The 27,554-nt window shown below is 40.6% G+C and overlaps 1 protein-coding gene and 1 long non-coding RNA gene across 21 annotated transcripts in view; one reads left to right on the plus strand and one right to left on the minus strand.

The window, feature by feature from the left end:
* LYPD6B (LY6/PLAUR domain containing 6B) overlaps positions 1-14,092 on the plus strand; it is a 164,105-nt gene extending 150,013 nt beyond the window's left edge. For all 18 annotated transcript variants that reach the window (XM_087435172.1, XM_087435164.1, XM_087435160.1 and 15 more), the window contains 4 exons: positions 5,064-5,216; positions 7,851-7,949; positions 11,773-11,903; positions 13,359-14,092. In XM_087435172.1, the coding sequence (XP_087291298.1) occupies positions 5,102-5,216; positions 7,851-7,949; positions 11,773-11,903; positions 13,359-13,523 (510 nt within the window). In that variant the 5' untranslated portion in view covers positions 5,064-5,101 and the 3' untranslated portion in view covers positions 13,524-14,092. The remainder of the gene's footprint in view (positions 1-5,063; positions 5,217-7,850; positions 7,950-11,772; positions 11,904-13,358) is intronic.
* The window catches only part of LOC147916257 (uncharacterized), an 85,810-nt gene that overhangs the window by 12,018 nt on the left and 46,238 nt on the right, over positions 1-27,554 (minus strand). For 2 of the 3 annotated variants that reach the window (XR_015553193.1, XR_015553192.1), the window contains one exon: positions 1,207-5,324. The exons of the other annotated variant lie outside the window; for it this stretch is intronic. This is a non-coding gene — a long non-coding RNA (uncharacterized LOC147916257). Of the gene's footprint in view, positions 1-1,206; positions 5,325-27,554 lie in introns of those variants that run through there. 3 annotated transcript variants of the gene reach the window in all.

Below are 27,554 nucleotides of genomic sequence, written 5' to 3' on the forward strand. Positions count from 1 at the left end.
ATTGAGTAGAGTTGCTTCCTTTAAATTATCTATTTCTTTTGTTTTATTGGGGTGAAAGTTGGCCTTGTGCTTGCTGACTCATTTTTAGCAATCGTGCAAGAAGTGCCAGTATTTACCACCTCTGTTTGGTCTCTTCTTTTTCAAATCTCGTTTTGAGTCCATCATTTCTTTATTATCTTTGGACATCCTGCCAGCTGCTTACTGCCCACAACCTTTGTCTTACTTGCCAAGAAAGGCACTCGTTATAGGTCATAGTTAATGATGTTGGTTCTATTCCAAAAAAGTATTTATTTGGTATCTACCATGCACTGATCATGGGCCTAGGGAATATAAAAAATAATGTAGGTCATTTTCCTACCTCAAAAGAGTATATGATGTCAAGGATGTACCACTTCCTGAGACCCCTACCAACTTTCCACATTTTCCATGGAAGCATAAAATGCCACATATGGGATGAGATGATTACCATTGCTCAGACCTGGGAAATAGTCATGCTTCTGGACCAAGTGCCACATAGGTCATTTACTCCAGGCAGTGGTGGACCAAGGTCTCAGGTGGGGTTTCCTAAATTTATAAATCTGGCTGCCAGTCATTCCCTGGAATGCCTGAGAGTTGCCCATCCCTGTGGTATCCCTATAAACGTGCCTTGCAGAAATTTCCTCCATCTCTTGGCAAAGGAGCACACTGCATTCTGGAACAAAAATTAATATACTTTCCAAAGCGAGGACTCATAAATGGAAGACCAGCACCATAGGTGAGGGGTTTCTGACCAGGCCTACTACCTGAGAAAGATGGATGACTGTATGAGCTCTGTCTGGGGAGGAATGTTTTGAGCTACCCTTGAGTTTGAGGAGTGTGGAGCAGATACCTAATGTATATGTGGAACTTAGTGTCAAAATATGAAAACGTCTAATTTACAGGAAGCTGAATTATACTGGCTGTATTCTGAAACAGCAAGCAGCCATTCTTAATCATTATGTGGGTCTCAGATTCCTTTGAGATACTCAACCCAGGGGGAAAATATGTATGAACAAAAAATTTTGCAAATAACCTGAAGAAGTGCACAGGTGACACTTCCACCATATGAAGAACTCTGCTCTATGTGATGGTCCTAGAGAAAGTACTAGAATGGTTTAGTCTAACTTGTATTAAAGATTTTTTTTTCCTTCTGGAGGAAAATACAAGCTCTACTGTAACCTTGTTCTGCAGCAAAGACTAATGAGAGCCAGCTCAGCAAAGTCTCAGCAGATGATTTTAGTTCAGAGTCTCCGTGAAATGATTCTAAATGTAAAACAACTTCCAGAGACTATAGTCAGTCATTTGCTTTTTCATTACCCTAATGTCTTTTGGTTGTCAGAAATCAAACAGTCGTGTTAACACAAACCTATACACTGACAAATAGATAGAGATAGATATATGTGCTTGGGGAAAGCAGTATATGGTAATAGATGATAAAACATGCTCTGGAAAATAGGAGGCATTTTTATTTAGTGCTTTTTTCATTTGACAGGCAAAACCTTTGCACTTTTGGAGAATTTTGATGGAATAAGGCAATGCTGTTTTAGTTAAAAATGGAAATGAGAATACATCTTGTCTATATGGCGGCCATATTCTTCTGGTTTACTTTTTAGCCATTTTCCAGTTTAGTGTGCTGGAACAAGTGACGTGGAACTGTTCAGAAGGGATGCTGTGATCCAGGCGGTGTGCACAGATCTTTGCACATATTGCCTCTGACCCTCAGTGTCCTCAGTTGTACAATAGTCAGGATACTATATTCCCTGCAGTGCTGTTTTGTGGAATGGAGAAAACAAAAAACAAGTCTAATCCTTGGGTTTGTTGCTCCTTCAGTTGTTTTAAGTCGTCTGTCATCCATTCACTTACGCATTCAGAGAAACCTTTGTGGTATACCTGAATTCTGTATTCCTCTATATTCACTATTATTTGTATTTCTTTATTCCAGAAGCTAGAAATAAGGCTAGGAATTACTCTACAGAGACAAAGCATTCTTGATATATTTCAAAACTTGATAATCTAAAATTAAACAACTTCTTGATTTGGCTAGATCCCAATCCTTGGCATGGCCTGTAAGTGCCTGTGTGATCGGGCCCCACCGACCCTCTGACTTTGTCCGTCCCCCTCTCTGTATGCTCCAGTCACGCTGGCTGCTTTCTGAATACTCTCAGCAGGGCACGCTTCTTCTCATCTTAGGGCCTTGGTTTCTTTTCCGTTGATTCTTTGCTTGGATGGTTTCTTCTCATCATTTAATTCACTTGTTCAAATGTCACCTACTCAGAGAGACGTACTGGGCCCACAATATATGTAAAGCAGCTCCTCCTATTCACTAACATATCACTTATCGTGTTTCCTTCATAGCATTTATGAGTATCTGAAATTGTATTTTTTTCCATATTTGTTGCCTGTCTTTTCCCTGTAAAATGCAAACTGCACGAGAGCAAGACCTTGTTGGGGATCCAGTGATAAAAATGTCTGTTTCACATGAGGCATCAATAATGGTATGTTGAATGAATGAATGAGCTTTTGTCTCATGCTGAGATTATGTGAGGAAAACCAGGGGTTCTGACTTGTGATTCCAAACCAGTTGGGGATTTGTTCATGATAGTAAACGCTTGCTTAGTAAGAATTAACAAAATGCCAGGCACATAGCTAACTAGATAATTTAAGTACTTTACATGTATTAACTAATCTAATTCCTACCACCCTATGAAGTAGGTATTATGATCACTCCCATTTTATAGAGGCAAAAATTGTGGTACAGGGAGGTTAAGGAACTTGCACAAGGCTACACAGATAGTAGATTTGGAAGCAGATATTGGAGCCAATGCTCTTCACTAACTAATAGAAAGTGCTCAATAAATACAGCTTTAACCATGTGCCCAGCACTCTGCTGAGTACTTCATATGCATGGTGTCATTGAGTCCTTGCTTCTACACTATGAGGTAGGTACTGTCGTTATGCCTGTTCTACAGATAGGGAAGCTGAGGCTTGGAAAGCTTAAGCTACTTGTCTAAGGTCCCGTAGATGCTTAGTGATGGAAAAGAGACTTGAATGTAGATAATATGACTCTGAAATCTAAAATCTTAGGCATCGTCTCCATATTACAAGAATGCTTGTAGGTTGCTTTTGGATCACAGTCATTTTGAGGTTAGTGTCCCCCACTCAAAGGGTTTCCATTGCTGTAAAGAAGGTGTATCCATTACTTGGCTACCGATTCATAATGGCTGCGGAGCAGTGCCAACTCAAAGAAATGAACAGAAGAAGCAGAATTTGTATCAGTATAACCACTTGTCGGTAAGGAATAATATAGTTGACTAAATATCCATTTCTTCTGAAAGAGCATAAGAATGGGATTAGATATCTGATAACTGTGAAAGGTCAATTTTGATTTCTAAAATAAACCAAGACAGAATTATATGTATATTTATATATCACCAGGTCTGATCTGTACTGAGCTGAAATGTAGTGTATAAAGTTTAGCACTGTTGTTTATTGAAAGTTACCAGGTTTTTTTTTTTGGTACACCAAGTACTTTCTCTGTTCCATCAGTGACAAAAGCCATCTCTAGGGATGATAGGATGTTGTGGCTACATTTTGTCTAATATTCAGTTCCATCTCCGTCACTAGGCATTATTAGCCACACATGCACAACCAATTTACTCACAACACAAGACGGGGCTGTAAAATCCCTAGAATCCACGCATTATTGCCCTGGCTTTGAACAAAATATCCATGTGAAGAATTATGCTCGTATATGTGGAGATCAAACATTCTTTCTTTCAAAAACTCCCTAGACCCCCTGAGGCCAGTTGATTCAGTAAGAAGGAAATGAATTCCACCAATATGCTTGAACTCGGAGATTCCAACATTTTCATAGAACTTGTTTTACAAGTGCTGTTGCACACACAATCCTATGTGATCCCACATGAACCTGTATTTGATGCTCACCATTACACAAATGTGTGGGCAGGGCAGGTGTTACTAAGCCACTTTACAGATGAAGAAATTGAGGTTAATAGAGTTTAAAGACCTTTCCCAAGGTCAGGCAGCTAATAAATAGCAGAGCCAGCACCGATCCAAAGTCCTTGGACTCCAAGTTACATACTTTCTGCCGCCCACATCTCCCCCTTGTCAGAGAGAAGCCGTCAGTGGTGATATTACAGGTTCTGAGCATCTCTCCTGAAGATTTTCTTACTCCTAGGTCTGCTTCTAGAGGATGGAACCTATGGAGCTTAAGATGTCCTATCTTTGACTCAGTGCTATGTGCACGTCTGTTGTTTCATTGGGTCTCAGCCCTGCTTGCTTTAAGTCTGTGAAAGCAATGAGTACTATTTGTGGGCCAGGACTAGCATTATATGGTTTCCAGCTTTTCAACCCACTTCTATTCTGTTTCCTCTAGAACCTCCTGGCAGCTTCTCCTTGCAGCCAGTGTGACAGAAACAGGTGGGGATGGCATTTCACAGTGACTTGTTTCCCTTCTCAGCATCTGCATGCTCTGGGATCCAGCAGAGGCTTTATTTCTCAAACTCATTGCCCTTTGACACACAGTCCTGCCCACTGCTCCAACTTTTATTGTTTCTTCCAGGTTTTGAAAGAGTTAAAAAATTTATCAAACATAAGTGTTTACTCAGGGAATGGAATTGACAGATAGGTGGGTCGGTAACTTCAGCTGAACATGCCTCCAAACCACAGTTGTTAAGAGATCAAGTGATTCAGCATGAAGTAAACCAGCTAGCCTCAGGCAGCGAGGGAATGGGGTGCAGCCAGGCCAGTACTGGCTGCTCATTCGTCCAGAACCAGAAAGGCCGGGCATTGGGGGTCCTGCTAAAACTCAGCTGGCTAGTGCAGAGGCCTGACCAGTAGAAGACAATAATTGCCTAACTTTCATCTGATTGGAAAGAATGCAGTTTACTCATATGTACTGGCCCTACAGGACAAGTAGATGGTTGAATATATTTGAATAACCAAGCTTTCCAAACAGAAGCAGACATACTCCTAGTGATGTGTAAAATGCAAATAAACTCAACCAATCTCTCTTTTCATTGTAGATACATGAGTTGTGGACTTTCCTATACCAGAAGTCAGAATGCTGCCCCTCTGTCATGCTCTAGCTATAGCTGTTGTCCAGATTGTTATCTTCTCAGAAAACTGGGTGTTCTCCAAGAACATCAACTTCTATAATGTGAGGCCTCCTCTTGACCGTAAGTAACGTTGCCATCGTGGTTCATGCTGTGGGGTCAGAGTGCCCATTTGAAGTCCCTGGTTATACCTATAGTAACTTTGCCTTTTCTGGAACATATGATTTGTACCTAGAATAAACCAAAAAGTCTTCATTACTTCCGTGGGTAAGGGTAATACGTGATGACAAAAATTATCTTCATTTCTTTAAAATGGTTTGGCTTCCTGCTGAAGTTTCAAAAGGGTTCTTGTTAAAATAACCTTTTGAACACTGTCCCTAAGAATGGCTTAGCAGAGGGAATTCAATGTTGTGGGAGAAGGATATTGGCTGTAGGATGATTCTGCATAAATGATGTATAAATTCTTTCAAATGGCCATTAACAATTTTGAAAACAGATTAGTGTGTTTGAAATTTGGAGGAGAATTATACTTGGATTTTCACTAATATTATGCATAGTCATTATTAGCAAATCCTGTATAAAACTCAACTTTCCTACTAATAATTTAAAAATAAGGAAATATCAGGGTGTATTATCTACAGGGTAATTTATATTAATATATTTTATATATATATGTGTATATATGTGTTTGTATACAAATATCATCTCCCCTCCATTCTCTCTCTTCAGACAAGAAAAACTTCTCTGATATACTTTATTAGAAAGATTGTTATAAATAAAAATTGTTTGGTATAAGTGAATGCCTGTGGTTCCCACACCTGGAAGAGTATCAGAATCATGATACAAGCTTTTAAAACTATGTTTCCAGGTCCTTTCTCCAGAGATTCAGTAGTTAGAAGGATGGGATACAGAATTTTTTTTTCTTTTCTTTTTTTTCCCCTTCTTCTTTTTAAAAAAGCTCTCCTGATACAAATGATGTACAGCCAGGTTTGGGAACCACTGTCTTTATACTACTCCCACCTGAGGTCTCTATCACTATGGTGCTTTACTTTGTGTTTTCTTTATTATTTAGGACATTCAGTGATCCCTCTATGTACATATACATATACACATATACATATACACATGTATACCACACACACACCTTGAACTATCATTTAATATACATTTCTAAATTGATAATGATCGTATACTGATAGCTTAATGGCATGGCACAAAGTTTTCATAAAACCTAAATTGACAAGTTTCGAACTTTTAAAGCCTAATACAATTTTATGATGAGAAAAAAATCATTAAAAAAAGTAATATTTGCTCACTACAGAAAATTCCAAAGAGACAGGAAGAGTACAGGAGCAATTAAAATTTATTCATAATCCCATGATTCAGAGTGAGCTCTTCTTTACATTTTAGAATATATTTCCTTCCACTGTTATTTCTACATATGTGTATTTAAATATGTGACATCCTGAGATCACACAAATTTTATTTTGCAGCAGTTTTTCTCCCATTACACTATATTTTGAATATTTTTACATGTCTTTGAAAGTATTTTAATGCCTTTTACATTCAATTATTTTAAATCATATGGCTAGTCTATAGCTTATTTAACCAATTCCCTGTAATTTATATTAGCCACAGATACACACACACACACACAATCACAAGGAAGCTAAATGTTAATACTTCATTGAAAATCTTTTTAAATGCGTTTTCCTCTTCAGTTGGCTAATGACCTTAGAATTCTAAGGAATTCTTGGATTCTTGGAATTAGAATTACTAAATCAAAAAGGTTCTGCCAATTTATACTTTACAGTCACCAGCATTGAGTATTAGTATTTTTAAACTGTACTAATTTAGTAGGTGAAAATGGATTTTATTATTTCATTATTTATTTATTTACTGACCTCATTCACTTTTCTTCATGGGCAAAACTGAAATGTATTTGCAATTCTTAATTTCATGTCCTGTGAACTTTAGCTTTCAATATTTTGCTCTCGTTTTATGCATAGATATATATCCTCCCCTGTGTCTGAAATACCCACTGCTTTCTGATTATTATCCCAACTTGTCGTCAGGTTACTAGAATGGTTTGGGGTTCACCTTGATCTTTGTTTCATTCTCCAAAAATGAGAGAATTGAAAGTTTTACACAGGGCTTTATGCCCTCACCTATAGAAAACTGTCTAATTTATTATACTTTTGACTTATTGGCCATTAAAATAACAAGATACAATGCAGAAAAAAAAATTATAAAGACAAAAAGAACATAGTAGTTGCTCTCCATCCAGACTGCCAGCAGCTCATAATTCCTCCTTTCCTGAGTGTAAGGGCCTGAGAATTACTATCATCCTTATGTTATGTGTTACATTCCTGATCGGGGACTAATGCTGTGATAATTGACCTCTATCAAATAAGACTACTTGTTTGAGGTTAAATGTAGCCATAATGCAGGTGCATATGGATGGAAACCAGCAGGATCTGATGTGCCAGGGACTCTGCTAGATATTCTTCCTGCAACGTCCTGTGTAATCTTCACTATACCTCTGCAAGTCATGGGATCTTCATCGTTACTGTTATTGTAAATATTATTATTTCTTAGAAGTTGAAAATCACACAACTAATTAGTGGGAAGGACAGAATTCAAGCTCAGGTTAATCTGACTCCAGGTCTTTTCAGGAATGATACAATATCGAATTATTAGTTCCAATACTGCCACCATGCTTTTTTAACCCGTTTCACTTTGCATTTTTCTCTAAAGCTACACCATTTCCAAACAGCTTCAAGTGTTTTACCTGTGAAAACGCAGGGGATAATTATAACTGCAATCGATGGGCAGAAGACAAATGGTGTCCACAAAGTAAGTGTGCTGAGTTTGGAAGACTCTTTTGTGATCACACCTCATTTAGATCTCTCTCGACTGGCCATGAGCAGAGGCGTCTTAGGTAATGGGATTAGCAAATCAACAGGCTAATGATGTGCTATAGAGATCAGAGATTTCTTTTAAGAGACTATCCAGACATCAGACTTCTCTGAGAGTACTTGGAAACTGATGGCATAGGCACGATCTGTAGTTGTGTGCGCCTTGAGGAAGAATTTTTTAAGTAGTATTTACCAGAGAGAACAAATAGACCACAATGTTGACTGAGACAGTCTAAGAATTTCAGAAATGCTTGATGATACCTCTAGAAAAATCATACTTACTGGCTAAAGCAAAGGAAGTTTTCTGTACTCTCAAGATACACTGATGCTTGGGAAGCTCATTCATTCGAGAAACATTTGAGTATCTGTTTAGTTTGTTTAGTTCACTGCTGTATCCCCAGTGCCTAATCCAGTGCCTGGCCCATATTAGGCACTCAGGAAATATTTGTTGACAGGATGAATGGATGCCTTTGATCAGGTAGTCAGGGAAATCTTCTCTGAGGAATGTACATTTGAACTAAGACCTGAATGACTAAAACAAGCCAGCTATGTAGAGATCTGTAGGAAGAGCATGCCAGGAAGAGGGAACAGCAGATGTAAAGGCTGCAAGAGGCAATTTGGCCTCTTCAATGAACAGGAAGAAGGCTGGCCAATGAAGCTTAGTGGGAGATAGAGAAAGGAGCTGATGGAGATAAGGACCAGGACACACAGGATCTTCTTTTTCTGATATAGAGTTTGGATTTTATGGTAAATGTAATGGGAAGGCAGTAGGGCATTTTAAGCTAGGGAGTACAAGATGCTCATTGTGTTCTAAAATGTTGCTCTGGCTGCTGTGTGAAAAATGGAAGGTTGAGGACAAGCATAGAAGGGTACACCAGGTGGGGTCTTTCATTGTCTTCAGACAGGAGAAGACGGCGACTTGGACTATAGTGGTAGGAATACAGGGGGCGAGAAGCTGAATGATTTAATACAAACAAACCTGGGCGTAAAGCAGACAGGATGTGCTGATGGATGATTTGGAATTGAAAAACTCTAATTAGAGTTATAAGGAGATCAGGCTATTCAGATTTTAGCTTGCACTATTTTTTATGTCTTCAGATGTAAAAGGCCCAGAAAAACAAACTCTTCCAGAGTTAGATTACCAGTTTTGGTTTACTGTTACCTTGAATCTTTTGGAAATTTCTTTATCACATTATTTATAGCAATGAAATAGCCTTAGCTCTTCCAGATAAAGCCAATATATGGAGCCAATAAATAGTACACACTGGAGACCTCTACTCAGCCTAAAAATCTTATGCCGTAGATTAGCACAAATGGCTGTGACATCTACATGGACAATATTTTTCATTATTGAAATGTGTGATGTTCGGTATGAACACATGCAGCTACCATTTTTCAAATTATCAGCATTTTTTTGAGGTTCTTTTACATTTCTGTTCAGTGATCGACCTTAAATTGTGTGCCTGCTTGTGCGTGCATGTGCGTGTGTGAATGTACGCTTTTGAGGATTTGTTTCTGCATTTTTCACAGAAATTTATCTAGTTATTTCAAAGTTTTTGAGGTTGGCTAATGCCTCTCTTTACTAACTTATTTCAGAGGGTGCGTATCATCCTTTAACTATTTGCTTTAAATTCCCCTGAAAACTGGGTGGTAAGGGTTAGAATAGCAGTTAATCGGGGCATTGACGTCCAACCTCTTGAGCCGTATCTTCGTGGACCACACTATTCCTTTGAATTGTACCAAACACTGTCCCTACTAGATCTGTGCATAATGCTCCAACTTCTCATTCATTAATCAAAGCTATGTTTAATGGGAATGTGCTTGGATACTTCTGGGCTTTAGAATTCCATCTCTGTTGAAACGTACGAACGAAAGAGGGAAGCTGCAGCTTTCTACCACCGAGGAAATGTCAGAGGTGGGAGGAGAGAGGAGGGTCAGCTCCTGCACATCCACCCTGGGAACCTGACTTTTAAAGAGATATGGAATGACCCTACATTCCAGCATGCATGACAATACACTTTTGACTGTACACCAGTCAAGTCCCAAAGATACTAACCATCTGGAATTCTAACCGAGGGTAGAATTTCTTACTGTTTTAGTCTGTCATTATTTAGGAGTGATGGCCAACCATATCTTGGGGCAAACAGGCCTGCAGTTAGTGTTCTTTGTCATCTCAGGTTTCCTTTTCACCTTCCAGCTTACTTCTGTGGTCTGTCAGTGTTGTTAAAAGAGGTTCTCTGTGTAACAGGATATGACAAGAATGACATTTTTATTTTATTGACCCTGGCTTTTTTTTTTAGTCTGACTTTCGAGGGCTGCTTTAGCATGTGTGATGTTCTATATGAACACACACCCCCACCATTTTTCAGTTCTCCTTTGTTTGGAGTGTAAATTGAAATGCCTTTCCACAACATTGAGTGGTTCCCTTTCCTTATGAATGCCAAAGTCAGCTACTCCTGTAGAGCACTCAGCAGTGCTGTCTAGTTTAATACTAAGTGGCAGAATACGGAGAGGCAGAATAGTGTTCTGGTTAAGAGCACAAACCCTAGAAAACTGCCTAGGTTAGAATCCTACCTTCCACCACTTTCTACCTATGTGACTGTGGGCAAGAAACTGAGCCTTGGTTTCTTTATCTGTAAAATGAGGATGTTAATATGACTTCTCTTAAGTCTTATTGTAAGGATTGAATGAGTGAATACATGTCAGAAGAGTGCCTGGCTGATGGTAAACCCACTCAATCAATGCATGTTTGCTATTGTTAATATTATTTAAAGCTCACAACAACCCTATCACAAAGCCAGGACACTTACTATCATCATTTTACTAAAAAGAAAATGAGCTCGAAGAATCTAATGTGGCTTGCTCACTTGTGAGAGGGACAATTCCATAAACCCAGTATTCTTAACTTTAGTCGAGTTTTTTCCCCGTCCTGTGACATTGTTGCTGTAGTCCCTTTAAACTAAGAAGCACTTCATTGGCCTGAGATAACTATAGAAGAGATGTAAAACTAAAACAGAATGTTCTAGGATATTGAGTGAAATCACTTTCTTGAAGGAACCCTAAGTAATAAAATGTGAGTGGTTAAAGCTGTAAGCATAACTTGGTGTAGAAATGAGTTAGCTATGGGGGCGGGAGTGGGGGGGTGGACAGAGACAGTAAGAGTTAAAGAAGAAGAGAAAAATGGAAATACTTTGATGAGGAAAAGTCAAACACGTTGGGAGGATCAGAGCATGAATAAGAACTACAGGAGTAAGGAAGGTGATTTTGATGTGCTTCAAAAAAGCAGTTTGAAGCCCCTGCTTTTCATTCTTGTTCACCACATGGCCTATCAGTATATAAGAAACAAATGTGGAACAATGCAAAAGAAGTGTGCTGACACACTGCATTTTACGTTTACAATTTTCATTTTACCTTAGAGTTATCGAACATGTGCTTCAGAGGGACAGAGTCAGAGATACTGACACTCAAATGAAATGAGCAGACCTGTGGTTTTGATGAAAAACTTGTCCTATTTTTTTTCTCAGCTTTAGCCGGCACCAAAGGAGAGGTGCCCATTTATATTCATTTTCAAAATACACATGTGCTTCAGTAGCTAGTGCCTTTTCAAAAATATCACCTAGAAACTCCAGAGTTCACTGCCATTAAATTTCTTGCCTGGAATCCTAAGGATCATCCTGAACTTTAGTCATTTCTGAAATGATTGTTGAGATTTTTCTCTTTTGCAATGTAAAAAATGAAGTTGCCTTTGTTTTTCTTGCCAGATACACAGTACTGTTTGACAGTTCATCACTTTACCAGTCATGGAAGAAGTACATCCATCACCAAAAAGTGTGCCTCCAGAAGTGAATGTCATTTTGTTGGCTGCCACCACAGCCGAGATTCTGAACATACAGTAAGGAATGTGTGTGTGTGTATGTGTGTGTAAAGTTACTGTCCTAAGATTTCTTGCTAGTGATGGTTAGTTATACATCATGGAGAGGCAGGAAGGATAAGTAATATGTTGAACATGTTTATACTTTGAGGAAAGACTCCCTCATAGTGAAGCAATGGAGACTGAAGAGAAGACAACCTTCTGTCCTTCAACAAAAAATAACGTTTCTAAAAACGAATGATAATTCCCAGACTCCAGAGCTAGACCCTAGATCTTGGACTTTGGGCAAATTGTCAGAAGTCAGCTCTGGAAGCCCAAGAGCATACCATCCATGACAGAATGACAAACTCTACAGAGCCCAGCTCACTTATTTTATGGCCAGAAATCACCAAGAACACTGCACAGGGAAGCTGGAAGGTGGAAAGAGGAAAAAGGTGACACCTTTTACTAAGGAAACCTTGTCTCACTCACTACCTCTGCTTCGATGAGGAAGTGAGAGCCTGAAAGATTAACCTCAGTTTAATACAATGAGCTATAGATACATTTTAGATCAATTGATCTCTTTAATTTTCTCATTTTATCGTATATGCCTGGAATCCTAAAATGTTTGGGAAAAAATGACTTGAAAGTATGTTAATTTCATGAAATTTTAGAATTTGATTTAGCCTATATGCACAGAAAATGGTTCTGACAACAGAGTTTTTAGCTCTTGCTACACAGGAGAATCTCCTGGGGAGCTTTTATAAGCTATGTTGGGGGTGGTAGGAGTGTATCCCTGACCAATTGAATCAGAACTTCAGGGTGGGTTCCTGGGCATCAGGATCTTTTTTTTTTTTTTTTTTAAGATCCCCAAGGTGATTCTGATGTGCAGCCAGGGTTGAGAACCACTGATATAGATACTTGATCTTCCCTAGCCATCCTGGAAGGTTGAAGCATTTTACCAGGTCTTATGGCAGGAGATTGCTTCCCCTAAAAACCCCTTGTGCTGTGAGGGAGCAAGCCTTTTTCACTGCTCAGCAGCCATAATTAGCAAGCCATTGCTGCTGTAATGATAGGAATCAGGTGCTAGCAGAGACAATAGAGAGTCATTATTATCCCCTAACAAGTAGTACTGAGAAGGAAAATCAATGACTAATCCAAAAGTTTCCTAGCTTTCATTTTTGTTTCAGTATTTTTCCTTACAAAGCTTTAGAAGATTTGTTGACTCAATCAAGCAGTCTTATTCAGTTTCCTTTCCTCTTCTTTCCCTTGATTATGCTTGGGTTGATGCAGATAAATCACAGTTAACATGAAAAGACTCTTAAGACGATCCTTACTTTCAGTGGGGGGACGGTGACTCATAGACTGGATAACCAACCCTTACTTCTCTCTGTTCTCAGAGCTGAAGAAGCCTTTCTTTTGTTTTGCTTGGTTTCACCCTTCCCTCTTCTTCCTAGTATTCACTCTTCTTTCTCTCTCCTCTTCCTTTTGTAACAGGAGTGTCGGTCTTGCTGTGAAGGAATGATCTGCAATGTAGAATTACCCACCAACCACACTAACGCGGTCTTCGCCGTAATGCACGCTCAGAGAACGTCCGGCAGCAGTGCCCCCACGCTTCACCTCCCAGTGCTTGCCTGGTTCTTCGTGCTTCCATTGCAATGATGCCACCATACCAATGAGAGGCAGAGACCCGCCCTCTGAAGCACAAGCTAACAACTGTGAAAACAGTGAATTTCTGAGTGAAGACCGATATTGCACTTGGTCAAGAGTGCATATTGGACCCCAAAGCAGAAGCCGTTTTTTGCTTAGCTACAATGCTCCTGCATGAGGTCACTGGATTGAGGAAGGGGATTTGGCAGGGACTGAGGGGATTTTCTGGCTTCCAGGCTTCCTGGTCAAGGGGGCTGCATTTTGTCACTTCTGCAGGGGTCCTGCCATTCTACAACGGGCAGGTCCAGTAGCCTGTATTGTCCTCGCCTGACCAGGCCTTGAGCTGAAAGGACTCCTTGACCTCGTTGACTTCTTCAGAGGCTGCTGGGTCAGACCCTCTTGTTTCTGTGATTAGCTCAGAGTGTCCCAAGAAATCTAAGTCTTCCCCCAATGAGAAATTAGTTCCCCTACCAACAGTGTAGTCAATGAGAAAGGCAACTATAGGAGGAAGACTTCCAGTTGAACTAATAGGAAACCCATTTGCTAATTGTGGGGGGAAATAAAGCTTTTAAATTATACAATGTAAAAATGCATGCTTGTGTGTTTCTTGACTGACATGGAGACCTCAGATGAAGCACATTTGCCAGTATCATAAAGGAGCTCACTGAAGTTATGTTTCTGTGCACCATGGCTGGTATATTCTGGCTTAAAGTATAAAATTCCATGTCAAAGTGACTTGGTTTTCTTTTTTCGGGAAGGACACTTCTTAGGATGCTAAATACAAAATTAATGAATTGAGAAGATCAGGAAACCTCCCACATTCAAGGAGGATGACACCTTATCGTATGATGCACCCTCAGCAGTAGCAGCTTAAAGTCAGAGACCCCGTACAGTCAACTTCTCTCTGAATGTCAGGGCCACCAAGAGAACCTTTCTAAACACACACTAAAATGTGTAGTCCCTTGTGTCCTTCTCTTTCCCTTTTATAGCACAATCTCAGAATTTCAAATGAGCAACTTCTTTCTGTCTTTAGAATCCTGATTTCCTGCCTTTACACTTTGGGGTGATCCTTAAACACTCTGTCCTTGTATGTATAATGATGAATTAATGGAGTATTTTGTTTTTTCTATATAAGCATCTACCATTAGAATGCTGAGTGCTCTGTAGAATCCATTAATGATGCTATCCTGGCCACGTAGGCTCTCCTATGATGGCAGTTGGCAAATTATGGCCCATGGGCCAAATATGTCCCACCACTCTTTTATAATTTTATTTATTTATTTTTTCCCCCAAAGCCCCAGTAGATAGTTGTATGTCATAGTTGCACATCCTTCTAGTTGCTGTATGTGGGATGCGGCCAAGGCCGGAGAAGCGGTATGTCGGTGTGCGCCCGGGATCCGAACCCGGGCCGCCAGCAGCAGAGCGCGAGCGCTTAACCGCTAAGCCACCGGGCCGGCCCAATGTCCCACCACTCTTAGTCTGCTCCACCTGCTGTAACAAATATACTGTTGATTGAGTGGCTTAAACGAAAACATTTAATCTTCACGGTTCTGGAGGCTAGGAAGTCCAAGATCAAGGTGCCGGCAGATCTGGTGTCTGCTGAGGTCCTGCTTCCTAGTTTGCAGACTGGCGTGTTTGTTTGTTAGTTTATTTATATTGATGTCTTAATAGTTTATAACATTGTGAAATTTTGGTTGTACATTTTTGTCAGTCACCATATACATGTCTCCCTTCACCCCTTGTGACCACCCCCCACCCCCACTGCCCCTGGTAACCACCATACAGTTTTCTCTGTCCATGTGTTGGTTTATATTCCGCATATGAGTGAGATCATACGATGTTTGTCTTTCTCTTTCTGGCTTATTTCACTTAACATATTACCCTCCAGGTCCATCCACGTTGTTGCAAATGGGACGATTTTGTCTTCTTTATGGCTGAGTGGTATTCCATTGTATGTATATACCACATCTTCTTGATCCAATCGTCAGTTGAGGGACACTTGAGTTGCTTCCACTTCTTGGCTATAGTGAATAATGCTGCAGTGAACATAGGGGTGCATAAGCCTCTTTGGATTGTTGATTTCAGGTTCATTGGATATATTCCCAGTAGTGGGATAGCTGGATCATAGGGTATTTCTGTTTTTAATTTTTTGAGGAATCTCCCTACTGTTTTCCATAAAGGCTGCACCAGTTTGCATTCCCACCAGCTGTGTATGAGGGTTCCCGTTTCTCCAAATCCTCTCCAACATTTGTTATTTTTTGTCTTGGTGGTTATAGCCATTCTAATGGGTGTGAGGTGATATCTTAGTGTTGTTTTGATTTGCATTTCCCTGATAATTAGTGATGTTGATCATCTTTTCATATGCCTATTGGCCATCTGTATATCTTCTTTGGACAAGTGTCTGTTCATTTCCTCTGCCCATTTTTTGATCGGTTTGTTTGTTTTTTGTTGTTCAGTTGTGTGAGTTCTTCATATATTATGGAGATTAACCCCTTGTCAGATATAGGTTTTGCAAATATTTTCTCCTAGTTGCAGACCGGCATGTTTTTATATCCTCATAAGGCAGAGAGCAGAAAGAGAGCTCTGGTCTCTTAATTCCCTTATAAAGGCACTAATCCCATTCCTGAAGGTTTCGCCTTCATGACCTAATTATCTCCCAAAGGCCCCACTTCCAAATACCACGACGTTAGGAATTTAGGCTTCAGCATGTGAATTTTGGGGGGACACATTCAGTCCATAGCAACCACCTATTTTTGTGAATAAATTTTTATTGGGACACAGCCACGTCTGTTCGTTCACATATTGCCTATGGCTGCTTTCATGCTATAACAGCAAGGACGAGGAGGTGCAGCAGAGAGTATATGGCCTACATAGTCTAAAAGATTTACTCTCTTGCCCTTTACAGGAAAAGTTTGCTGATCCCTAGTTTATGAAATGGTAAAACTGCATTGGGAAAAAGCTGCTGGCTTTGCAGGGACCACCGTGCTAATGGTGGTTACTCAGCCTGTGCCATGGTTTACCAAATCACTTCCCTTATTTTCTTTGTCTTCTGTATCAGTGAATTTTTCTTCTCTGTTTTGATTGTTTGCACCAGTCATTCAATTCAGTCTCTGTAATTACATGCTTATGTCTGTATGTTTGTTGCTTCGCGTGCTTGATGCACTGGGAGCATCTCATCTTAAGGCTCTTTAGCTTACAATAAAACAGGGAGGGGGCAGACATCATTATCTCCCTGTCTCTGGCCCAACCATAGACTCACCTGGAAGCATCGGTTTTGAACACTGATGTCGATTTATCCTGCCTTTCACTCAGCGCCTTGAAGTATTTGAGTTTTCATAGCTTATGCTTGTTTGAAATTAATTATATATGGCTTCACTTGGAACATTTTAATAGCATCTTTGCTGTCTTTTTAGTCCTCAGAGTTTCTTTTGACTGTGTAATTGATGAATTGTCTGGTATAAAACCATTAGCAGACAGTATTTTTTTTCTGATTTTGTTTTTGCTGTCCAGATTAGTGAATTTTCCTTTGTGTGTGTTTTTTCTTTCTTTCCTGAGGAAACATCTTAATTTCCTCTTCTTTGCCCCACATATCATGTTTGCATGGATTTCACTGCTCACCTCCACTCCCTTAAGCATTTAAAATAGGGCTAGGTTGAGCAAAAGTGGGAAAGCACAGAGGAAACAAACTCCTGGCAGAGACAGCCTAGTGAGTAGGGGTGCAGATTTACAAATAGAAATATGGGATGCCCCATTAAATCTGAATTTCAGATAAGCAACAAATAAATTTTTATATGTTATTCATGAACTCACAAGTCTGGCTCATCTAAGGCAATGTTTTCCAATCCTTGTAATAAATCCGAATCTTCTGGGTAACTTCAAAACAAAAAAATTCCCAGGGCATCCTGGGGATGTTGACTGAATAGATGGGATGAAGCACACACCTAACCCCAATCATTGAATGTTAAATTTAAAAAAAAACAAAGCTCCCAGGTGATTCTGATGCTCAGCCAGGTGTGTTACCCTTGACCTGAGAGGAGGATTCCTTCCTCTGAAGCCCAGTCGTTGGTCACATAATAGAAATGCTAATGAATAATAAACATGTGCACAAGGAACCCGGGGTTAGAGCCGTGGTTTTCAAACCGTAGTCCCCAGACCAGCAGCGTCAGCATCACCTAGAAACTTGCTAGAAATGCAAATTCTCAGGCTCCATCCCAGACCTATTGAATCAGGAGCTCGGAGGGTTCAATCTGTATTTTAATAAAGCCTCCAGGTGCTTCTGATGCACACACAAGCTCAAGAACCACTGGACCAGAGAAGCACTTCCCCAATGTCTTCGGTAAATGGGTCCTTGGTGGCTGCGTGAGAATCACTCAGGGAGCTTGTAAAGAACAAAAAGAAAACAGAAAATCAAACTCCTGAGCCCCAACTCCAGAAAGTCAGATGCTTTATGTCTGAGGTTCATCAGATAGTCTATTTTTAACAAACTCAACAATTGATTCTGTTACACAGCCACTTTGGGACCCACTAAACTAGAGAATAAGAAATGGGGTAATGTTGTGAGCAGAAGGCCAGACTCCACCATCTGACCTCTGAGTTCTAACATAAAGCCCTCTGCATTATAAGTTGACTCTGTGGTGTCTCCAGTGTAATATAAAACTAGAATCCAAGAAATAAATCCAATCATTAGAGTTCTTTACATGGATTTTTTTTTTCAATCCATTCCATAGGGACCAGGAATGGCCAAATATTCCAAACCTCAGATTAATTTAATTTGCCCCTAGTGAGCAAGAAAATGAAAAATACTTTGGCATAAAAATATCTACTGTGAATTGGGGTAGCTGGGGTAGGAAAGGAGGAGAATATGTAGATTTGTTTTATAAAAGAGACAAGGGGATTTGCAATGAATATGAGGAGGGTCTGAGGGAATGGCCTGTCAAAGGTCCATTTTGAATAGATCTGCATTCTAGAATAAACTTTGAATTCCCATTCATCAACCATTTTCTGAAAAAAAAGTACCAAAAACATTTTTTCCCAGCTATGTCTAAACTCTTCATAAATCCAGTTCTGAGTGAAGTTAGCAGTCAGAAATTACAGGCATGATTTCCCATACACTCTGCATTCTCAGTCATGTCAGTCACTGTGTACAATATATGTCATAAGAAAGGGAAGGAGGTGGGTCAGTTTCTCTTTCTTACTGAGAAAGAACTTATAAAGCCATGCAAAGCATGAAATGAGCATTATGAACTGGCATGGACTTGGGGAGTGAGGTATAGTGTGGAATCAGGAAAATATATTTCACATTTGTGAAATTACTAACTCATGCAAAATTTTTGTGACATGTAAATTGCCATCTTATAAAATTTTGCTCTGACCTTTGGATCTTAGACATTTTATTTTTCACCTAGTTCTTTGTCATCGACCCTATGATTTGTGGAGGGTTACATAGTGATGCTAGATACGTCTGGGTGCAATTCATGCCGGAAGACAAAGGCTAGTAGTGGGTGCACAAAGGTGAAAGTTGTAGAAACTGGAAAATAAATGGCCACCATAATTTGAGTCTGCCTCTAGGCATAGTTCCTCTACGGTGCGTCTGAAACAGTCCAGCATCTTTCTCACACTTCCCACCTCTCCCTTTGCCTTCACCATTCTGTCTCCTTCCTAGCCCCACCTTCATTGCTTTGGCCTCTAGTTCATCCGATTCTGAGACTGGAAGCCGAGCTGTCTTTGGGGTAATCAAGAATGTGAGATAACCATGGTTGAGGCTGTGAAAAATAGGGCTTTCACAGCTTGATCCCAGGAATACTATTCAGCAAGTCTGGGAAACTTGCTGGTCACGATCCTGGTGATTCTGATACTGGTAGTCTTAGAGCATCATTTTAGAAACAATAATACAGGCCTCAGCATAATGCTGTAGAGGCTGAAGCTGAGAGCATCACCAAACTCCTAAACCTCCTTACATGCACTTTTTGGTCCCAGCTAAGGGCCTGGGAGCACCTGGAGGAGACTGGCTTGGCAGAGCTGCCATGTTGGGACTGGTCCTGGGAGGCATGGGACATGTGGGAACTCCGGGAAACCTGGGGCCTCTTCCAGGCCAGCAGGATGTCCAGGGTTATGACATTGACTGGACTCCCTGCGAGTCATGGCGGAGTGAGGCCATAAGGAGCAATGCAAAGCAAAGGGCAAGGTGAGCCAGTCCACACGGGCTAGGCAGAGACTAAAACCCTGATCCAATGCAAACTTTCTTCATAAGAGGAGAGGCGACACAGGCAAACAGATCATGCAGACAGATTCTGAAAAGGTTGTTGAAGGTCTCCAGGGACGGTACCTTTTATAGAGTGCTGTATCCATCAGGATGACTTCAGTTGCAAATGATGGAAAGCCCCAATCAAATTGGCATAAGTAAATTTATTGGCTCACATACTGGAAGTCCCGAGGGAGAGGAGGTTTCAGGGTGGACTTAATCTAGTGGTTCTACCTCCATTCTCTGCTATTTTGGCTCTCACCAACCCCATGTCCTCTGGTGAGGAGATGGCCACAGCTGTTCCATACTGCCCGCCCAGTGTTGGGGGAATAGATGGAGGAATACTACTGGCCACTCACTGAGAAGAGAAGAAGGTCTTCACCCAGGATCCCAGCTAATCATAAGCAAGATGTGGTCACCCTTGGCTTAGTACAGCTAAAGGGAGCTCAGTGTCCCTTGAGGCATGGGTGGTGCACGGCAGAGGGTAGATATCCGAACAAAATAGGAATTAAAAAGGAGGAAGAAATGGATCTGGGCGGGCAGCCAGAAATGTCTGCTCCATGTTCGCACAGTCTGAGGCTGTGCGCGGAGGCAGTTGTTAAGGTGGCTGGGAAAATGTTATCACGTTAGAGATAAGCGAGCTGAGCCCCGCAGAGCTGTACAGACCTCCCCTATCCACACAGCTAGCTAGAAGCAGACCCAGACAGAGAAGCTCCCCTGCCTACTGCAATTTCCACCATTTTCTCTCGCTTTCTTTTTTTTAATGTACATTGTAAACCGCAAGGAGTGGAGAGAGTATGCAGCACTTCTCAAACTATTCCACGAGAGAACCTTTTCTTCCTTGAGCATCTGGGTTTCCTGGGACACACTTTGATTAGCCAACACCACTTTGCAAACATAGAGAAATATGAGGGGAAAAGCTGCAGACATGGGGGTAAGACTGACTCTCAAAGAAGTTATATATCCTAGGCACCTGATGAAGACGTGCTGAGTGCATGAACACTGAACCCTTCAGAAACACTCACTTCTCCAAGATCTTGGGTTCCATCCTATATAGACCTGTTTCCATTATTCTTAGGTGAGCAGAGGCAGAAAATTTAGAAACTGCCTTAAAATGGGGCAGCTTCAAATACTTTTTTTTCTGTTTGGTTTTCTTATATTTGTTGACCTATTCAGTGTCCCAAACTGACTTTAATCCCACTCATAGCATTTTCCTCTAGGTCTGAAGGGCCCACCACTCCTTAGGACTCAACTATAAGCCAATCTAGAAGCCAATCTAGAAGGATTATGTTTTCTTGTCGTTTCCTCTCTTACCATATGTCCTCTGAAGAATTAACTGAAGTAGTCAGCCATTTTTAATTTCTAAATATTTTTAGATTTATTATGAAATCAATCTTGAATCAGAGATGGGTCCTGAATATTAAGTATTTATTCTCATTTTAACTAATGAATTTAGACCAGAACTCATGGATTGAAGATGCCTTTTGGTCATGGATGTGGACAGATTCTCAAGGACAGTCCTTCTATGTCCCATCCAGTAAATGAAAATGAAGATATAACTAAGTTGAAAAGTAAAGCAAAGGAACAGCACAGTATTTTGTCTAACACATTTCTTTTAGTGGATCTTTTTTTGTAACTAATCAGAAATCCAAATGCATGACATTGATTTCGGAAGATGTTTTCTCAGCAGTGTTCAGGATCTGGCTCCTTTCTACTTACCTGGCCTTAAAAATTCTGGAATTTGAAGGAAGACAAGAGAAAGAGTTCAATCATAGTTGCAACGATGTCTCATCTTTAGCTACCTGAGGGCAATTATTTGACTGATGTGTAATAGATTAGTAAAATAATTCTACATGACATCTGTATTTTTCTTTATAACGCAATGTTTCAAAGTGAAAAGTGAGTTTAATTAGGTGGAAAGATAATCCATGATTAAATAAGATAATGAAGCACATGTTGCAAACAAAGCTTCTGGTAAACGCTTAGAGTTCATGGGTAGGGAGAAAACAGTCAAATAGTTTGAGGCAAAACTTTTTTGACTAATTATTAAAAAAAAAAAAGCAAGAATGCTAGATCTTATCTACTCTTTGAGTAAGGCAAGGGGCAAAGCCAAATCTCCCCCATTTCAATATCAACTGCTCTGGAAATGCAATTACCCAAAGTGGTTTGATGTCCCCTGTCAGACGTGGATAAGTGTTTGTGCTAACGATGCAAGGAGGGCGCCGAGGAATGTGGGGTGCCGTTCTCAGAGAGCACGTGCAGAATCCTAATAAGCATTCAATTCTTTTACTCAGAGAAGCCTGCAGTGCCTTGAGGGGAAGTGAAATCTGAGATTTGCACATGGGAGTAGGAAAACCACACCGTCTGGACAGGCTTTCCAGAGCTTGCTCTCCTGGGCTCCCTGCTGGAGTTCAGCGGTACCTTAAATCCAGGGGTCAAGGCTGGCCTGACAGGTTACCCTTGTGGAGCTTCTTGTGGCCATTGCAGCTCTGTTCGGAGAGTTTAGCTTTATAAGCGTCCAGGCTTTGAATGACTTATGCCCTAACATCCTAAACGCACTCAGTACCAGGTCATTGAATGAGGATGGCTTTTCTTCCTTGAGGTTCTCTTGGATGGAGGATGGGTGAATGACATTGTATGGGTCAATAGGTGTGAAGGTGAATTCTTTATAAGACAGGAGTAGGAAATGTCTTTGCAACTAATATCTTACCCTGTTTGAGAATCAGCTTCTTCCCACCCACTGTTTGCTCCATGTGACTAAACTCTTGCCTGATTTTTATGACAAATTTCTAAGACTCTGAAATTATAGCCAACTTTTGGTGTATTCATCCTTTGTAGGGAGCAGTTAGAAACAAACTTCTCTCCGGTAGAATCCTTAATAAAAATGAACAGGCAAGAAAGGAGGAAGAATAGAGAAAGAAGCCTAGAGCCTAATAGTCCTCAAAGCTTATAATCGAGCACTTGAAGAACCAAACGTGTCCTGGGCATGTGACAAGAGATGATTATATACAAAAAGCTGGGCACAGGGGGTCCTCAACTCTGCCCCCACCACCTCCCACCACATCCAACACTGATTCTTGTAATAGGGCCAATGGCAGGCAAACCACGGCTTTGCCCAACAGTAAATACCTGTTGAAATGAACACATGAAATATTTTTCACAAAGTACTTGAACTCACTGGCATTTGATGTCCCATTTGTGCTTATTATTTATTCCCCATCCACCTCCTAGGCATTGCAGAAGAACCGAGTAATGACTCCTAAGTGCTGGTAGTCAGCAAGTGCTGCCAACAAATATGAATTTACATTAGCTCCATTTTATTTTAAGTCAGTCAGTTATGTTTTATGTGCTACCCTTTATATTTTCTGTGGTTTTGAAGTCATTAAGATGTCCCTTCTGCACCCATCAAATTGGCTTCATTTTATTGACAAATAAAGGGACTCTCATCTAGTTTTCATTAACTGGTTAAATTTCCTCAAACTTCAAATGCCTCATTTTTTAAAACCATAGGAAGTATATGTTTTATATTATATAATGTGCAGGGCTTCAGTATAATGAATTGTTTGGCTAAATTTCTTTTAGGCAAATAAGCAAATTAATTTATACCAGCTATTAATACCAATTATTAATGCTCTTCATTTTGTTGGTTTCAGCAATCTCCACACGACACATACAGTAACAAAATGGAAATTGATTTCGCCAAGTTTGGCAACACTGAAGTGTTTTGTAACCTTTGCAACCATGCTTATTTGAAAGGCTGGGTTTAATTATCCTTTTTTTTCCCCCTGCATCTCAAGATGCTGATGGGTAACAGTTTTAATGCACTTGACAGTTAAAAGTAAATTCATCTCAAGTGTTCCCACACTGTCCTTGATGCTTGTCACATAAGGAGACTTGAATATGCCCACGAGAAAAGCATTAACCTAGCTTATCTGAGTCTTAGTTTTTATATGTGGGGAAAAGGAAACAAGTCTGTAGCTGACAAGTCTGTCAGCTACAAGGCAGTGTAGGAAGCAGGTCTCCTGGGCAGAACAGAACCTGATTTGGCCAGTTCTCTGTGAGTCTGGAACTAAAGGCCCACTGGGATTCTAGACTCCTGTAAAGCAGAGGAGTCTGGATCTTCTCTTTACTGCAATGCCTTTAACATGACTTTCCAATTATACTCTTTCTAGTGTCTTCTCATTTTACCCCACTTCCTAAGAGCTCCTAAGGCTCCCTGACTCTCTGTCGTGTAGCTTCTGCTTACTCAGATATTTGAATCCTTCGTGACTCTGGCTCTCTAGGCCCTCATCACTTCTCTACCTCACAACCTTTCTGCATTTACTCCTACTGCACAATCTGAGTTGCTCAATGCTTTCTTGCTTTGGAAGTCATTTCCACTCCAGGCTCCCACACAGGTCCCCCCGTCCAGCTCAGAGGTTGAAACTGTGGTCCAAAGGTGGAGAGGAGGAGCATGGCTCACAGGTGAGGGAGGTGAGGGAGCTCCCTGATGCTCCCTCTTGGCCAGGCAGCTGGGCAGGGCATTTCCCTTATAAGTGGTGATGGATGGGCTAGGTACTATGGTTGGTCAGGACCCCAAATAATATGCGAGCATGCACATTTGAGGGTCTTTTTTGTTGTTGTTGTTGTTGTTGAGGAAGATTAGCCCTGTGCTAACATCCATTGCCAATCTTCCTCTTTTTGCTGAGGAAGATTAGCCCTGCGCTAACATCCATTGCCAATCTTCCTCTTTTTGCTGAGGAAGATTGGCCCTGGGCTAACATCCATGCCTATCTTCCTCTGCTTTAAATGTGGGACGCCTGCTATAGCATGGCTTGATAAGTGGTGCATAGGTAGGCGCCCAGGATCTGAACCTGTGAACCCCAGGCAGCTGAAGTGGCATGTGCAAACTTAACCACTACACCACTGGCCCAGGCCCTTTGAGGGTCTTTTTAATGCCAAATGTGACAGTACAGGGACAGCTTTCTCTCTTGGTCTTTCTTCCCGCTTCCACATCCCAACCTTCCCCAACATCAAATTTATTCCATCAGCATTTGAATTTCAATTAACAAGACCCTGACTTGTCACCTGTCACATTTTCAGTGGCTTAAAATTTTGAAGATAAGTAGTATGGGAAACAATCTGTGTTCCAATGTTCTGGACAGTGGAGGCTATTTATAAAAGGATCAAATCCACAGATATACAAAGAAGGTGATAGAGATGACAGCCCAGAATGCATGCTTTTCCTTTGGGCCTGACCTTTTATTAGTAGCTCTTAGTTTTCAAATCAACACCTAGTCATGCAGCAGAGCAAGAGGCTGCAGGTCCAGGGTTACTCTGACTGGGATAAGGAATTAGAATGTGTGAGATTATTTATATGCATAGTATTTAATTAAATCTCATGGAGGTGAAGTCCATCTTGAATGCATTCGAGCTGTAACTCATTGCATGTTTACTGGTGTTGCTGTTGTGATAATTGATATAACATTCATCGGTCTCTCCAAGTATCTGTTACTAAATTAGGAGACAGATGTGGTTCCACTTTTGGAGAATTATGATCTAAATATCTTCATGCAGCATTTCCATTTTCCTGCTGATCTTGCTGGTAGCTCTGTTTAACAGAACAGAGGCAAAAAAACAAAACAGAGGCCAGACTGATAAGGTTTCCTTTAAGAAAGAATATTAAAGTAAGAAATAAACCAGATAGCTTTATTCGGTCAATATTCAATTAGGCTATTTTGTCTCTATCCTGAATTTTTAGATGGTGGGGTTGCATTTCTTTATTATGCTCAAGCAGGACTTCATTTACCTGGGGGAAAATTTCTGGGAAATGTCTGACACTACAAGATAACCAGATTTTTGAGAAACAAGCCACAGGGGTAAAGGTGTTTAGTAAAATGGTAGAAATAATGAAAACCAAAACCCTAAATGTAGATTCTTAATTCTGCCTGACCCTGTGGTTTATGCTTCAGTTAAGCTTCAGGACACGGTCCTGAGAAATAGCCTGGATTCTAGAAGCCAAGTTTGTACCAGAAACAATCTAAGCAGCATTTCTCATTTCTAGAGGGGGTGGTCTCTTTCTACTCCCATCATGATATTACAGGGGCTCCGTGTCACTAAACACTGAGCATGCCTGACTAGGCTCTCTCCCCTCATTCTGCCTGGCTCTGCTCCCCCTTGTAATGAATGAGGGTCCTCTTTACCCTTTGGATTTGCCAGTGGGTATGGGGGAGGTGGCAGTTCAAGTGGAGGTCTCATATAATACCAGTTTTCTGGATCATTTGATTTATTTAAGTAGCTACAATGCCAAGGTCCCTGGGCATTCATCCAACCAACTGCTTATGTTTCCATAAATAATGTCAGCTCTGGGACTCAACTGAATTAGGCCAAGGGCCGGCTAAAGGGTTGTCTCTCCTATTCCCTGAAGGTCAAGAGATTTGGATTATCAGTGTATAATGGCTTTTTCAGAAAAGTACTCCAAGATCAAAATTTCAGAAACATAGTTTCATTCAATATTCAAATTTCAATGCATTTCAGTAAACTACATGTAGGTTTTGTTTGGGTTGATATAGAGAAAGGGGCTCTAGAGATCGATATGGAGAATTAGAATTTAACACCCATTGATCAACACTACAGGTTTACATTAAAAGGCAAAGTCCAACAAGCTGATGTCCAAATGGCAGTAAAGAATTCACAGATTGATGAATTACATTTTCAAATGCCAAGGTCAAGGAGAAATTCAAGTAGATGTTTGAAAATTCAAATTCCTTAATATTTGCTTCTGGACCTTACTGATTAATATAAACACATCATACTAGTTAAAATGAACAAATCATTAACCTTGGTCATTGCAGTGAACCAACACCATAATCAATAAATGGTACTTATTCTTTCCTGCTAAATATTTGGGAGATGAGAAGTATCTGGACAATATTTGCAATGAACCCTCAAGACACTTCTAGCTGGCCTGCTACAGAGGGATTCTCTGGGGTAAACGATGCCAACATCACCCTGCAGAACAAATAGAAGTAACTGCCTGTAACCAAAGACATCCAGTAAATGCTCAGCACACCTGCTTTCAGGTGACATGAGGACCAACAATGGAAAAGTGATTCTAGTTATTTCTAAAAGCTCCCCAAAGTGCTGTTTTCTGTTGGAAGTGTTTCCCTAAATCCTTCTGCTCTATTTTTTCCTTCCTCCTGAGGCAAACTCCGTTCTGCTTTCATACTGCCTGCTTTTCTTAACACCACTTAGTACTTAGAGGGCAGGGCATGACCTCCCTTACATTAATCCTCTCCCTTAATCCTCTGTAGCTAAGACCATACTGCCAAATTTGTTAACAACACTTCATTGAAGACAAGGTGATCTTGGAGAAGTATAACACAGAATAGCTAATCACTGATACTTGAAGTGGCTGCACAGAGTCCCTCGACAGGGCCCTGACACACCCCTGGCCTGCCTTCCTGTGCCAGCAGCCAGTTCATCGCCACTATCTATTCCCTACCTTGCCCACAGCATCCCCAACCACCAGAACTCCACCGGGCAACTTAATGCTCTAATAATTTGAGGATCTGGCACAGAGAAAAGAAGGCATCTCTTCCCTTTTTGGTTTACAGTCTGTCTCCCAGGGCCTCTGTTCCTGCCCCAGAAGCTGCGTCATTTCAAGATGACTGCATAGAAATATCTACTTCATTCAAGAGACTCCACCCCACTTCTTACGGTACATTATTGTCCACGTTGACTTCAAAAATAATTATATAGAAAATAGTGCTAGCTAAGACTGAAAAACCAAGAATATACTGATGTTAGACCATTCTCTGACC

Source organism: Ceratotherium simum, chromosome 9, assembly GCF_057802395.1.
Source record: "Ceratotherium simum simum isolate JZ-2026a chromosome 9, ASM5780239v1, whole genome shotgun sequence".
Taxonomy (NCBI): domain Eukaryota; kingdom Metazoa; phylum Chordata; class Mammalia; order Perissodactyla; family Rhinocerotidae; genus Ceratotherium; species Ceratotherium simum.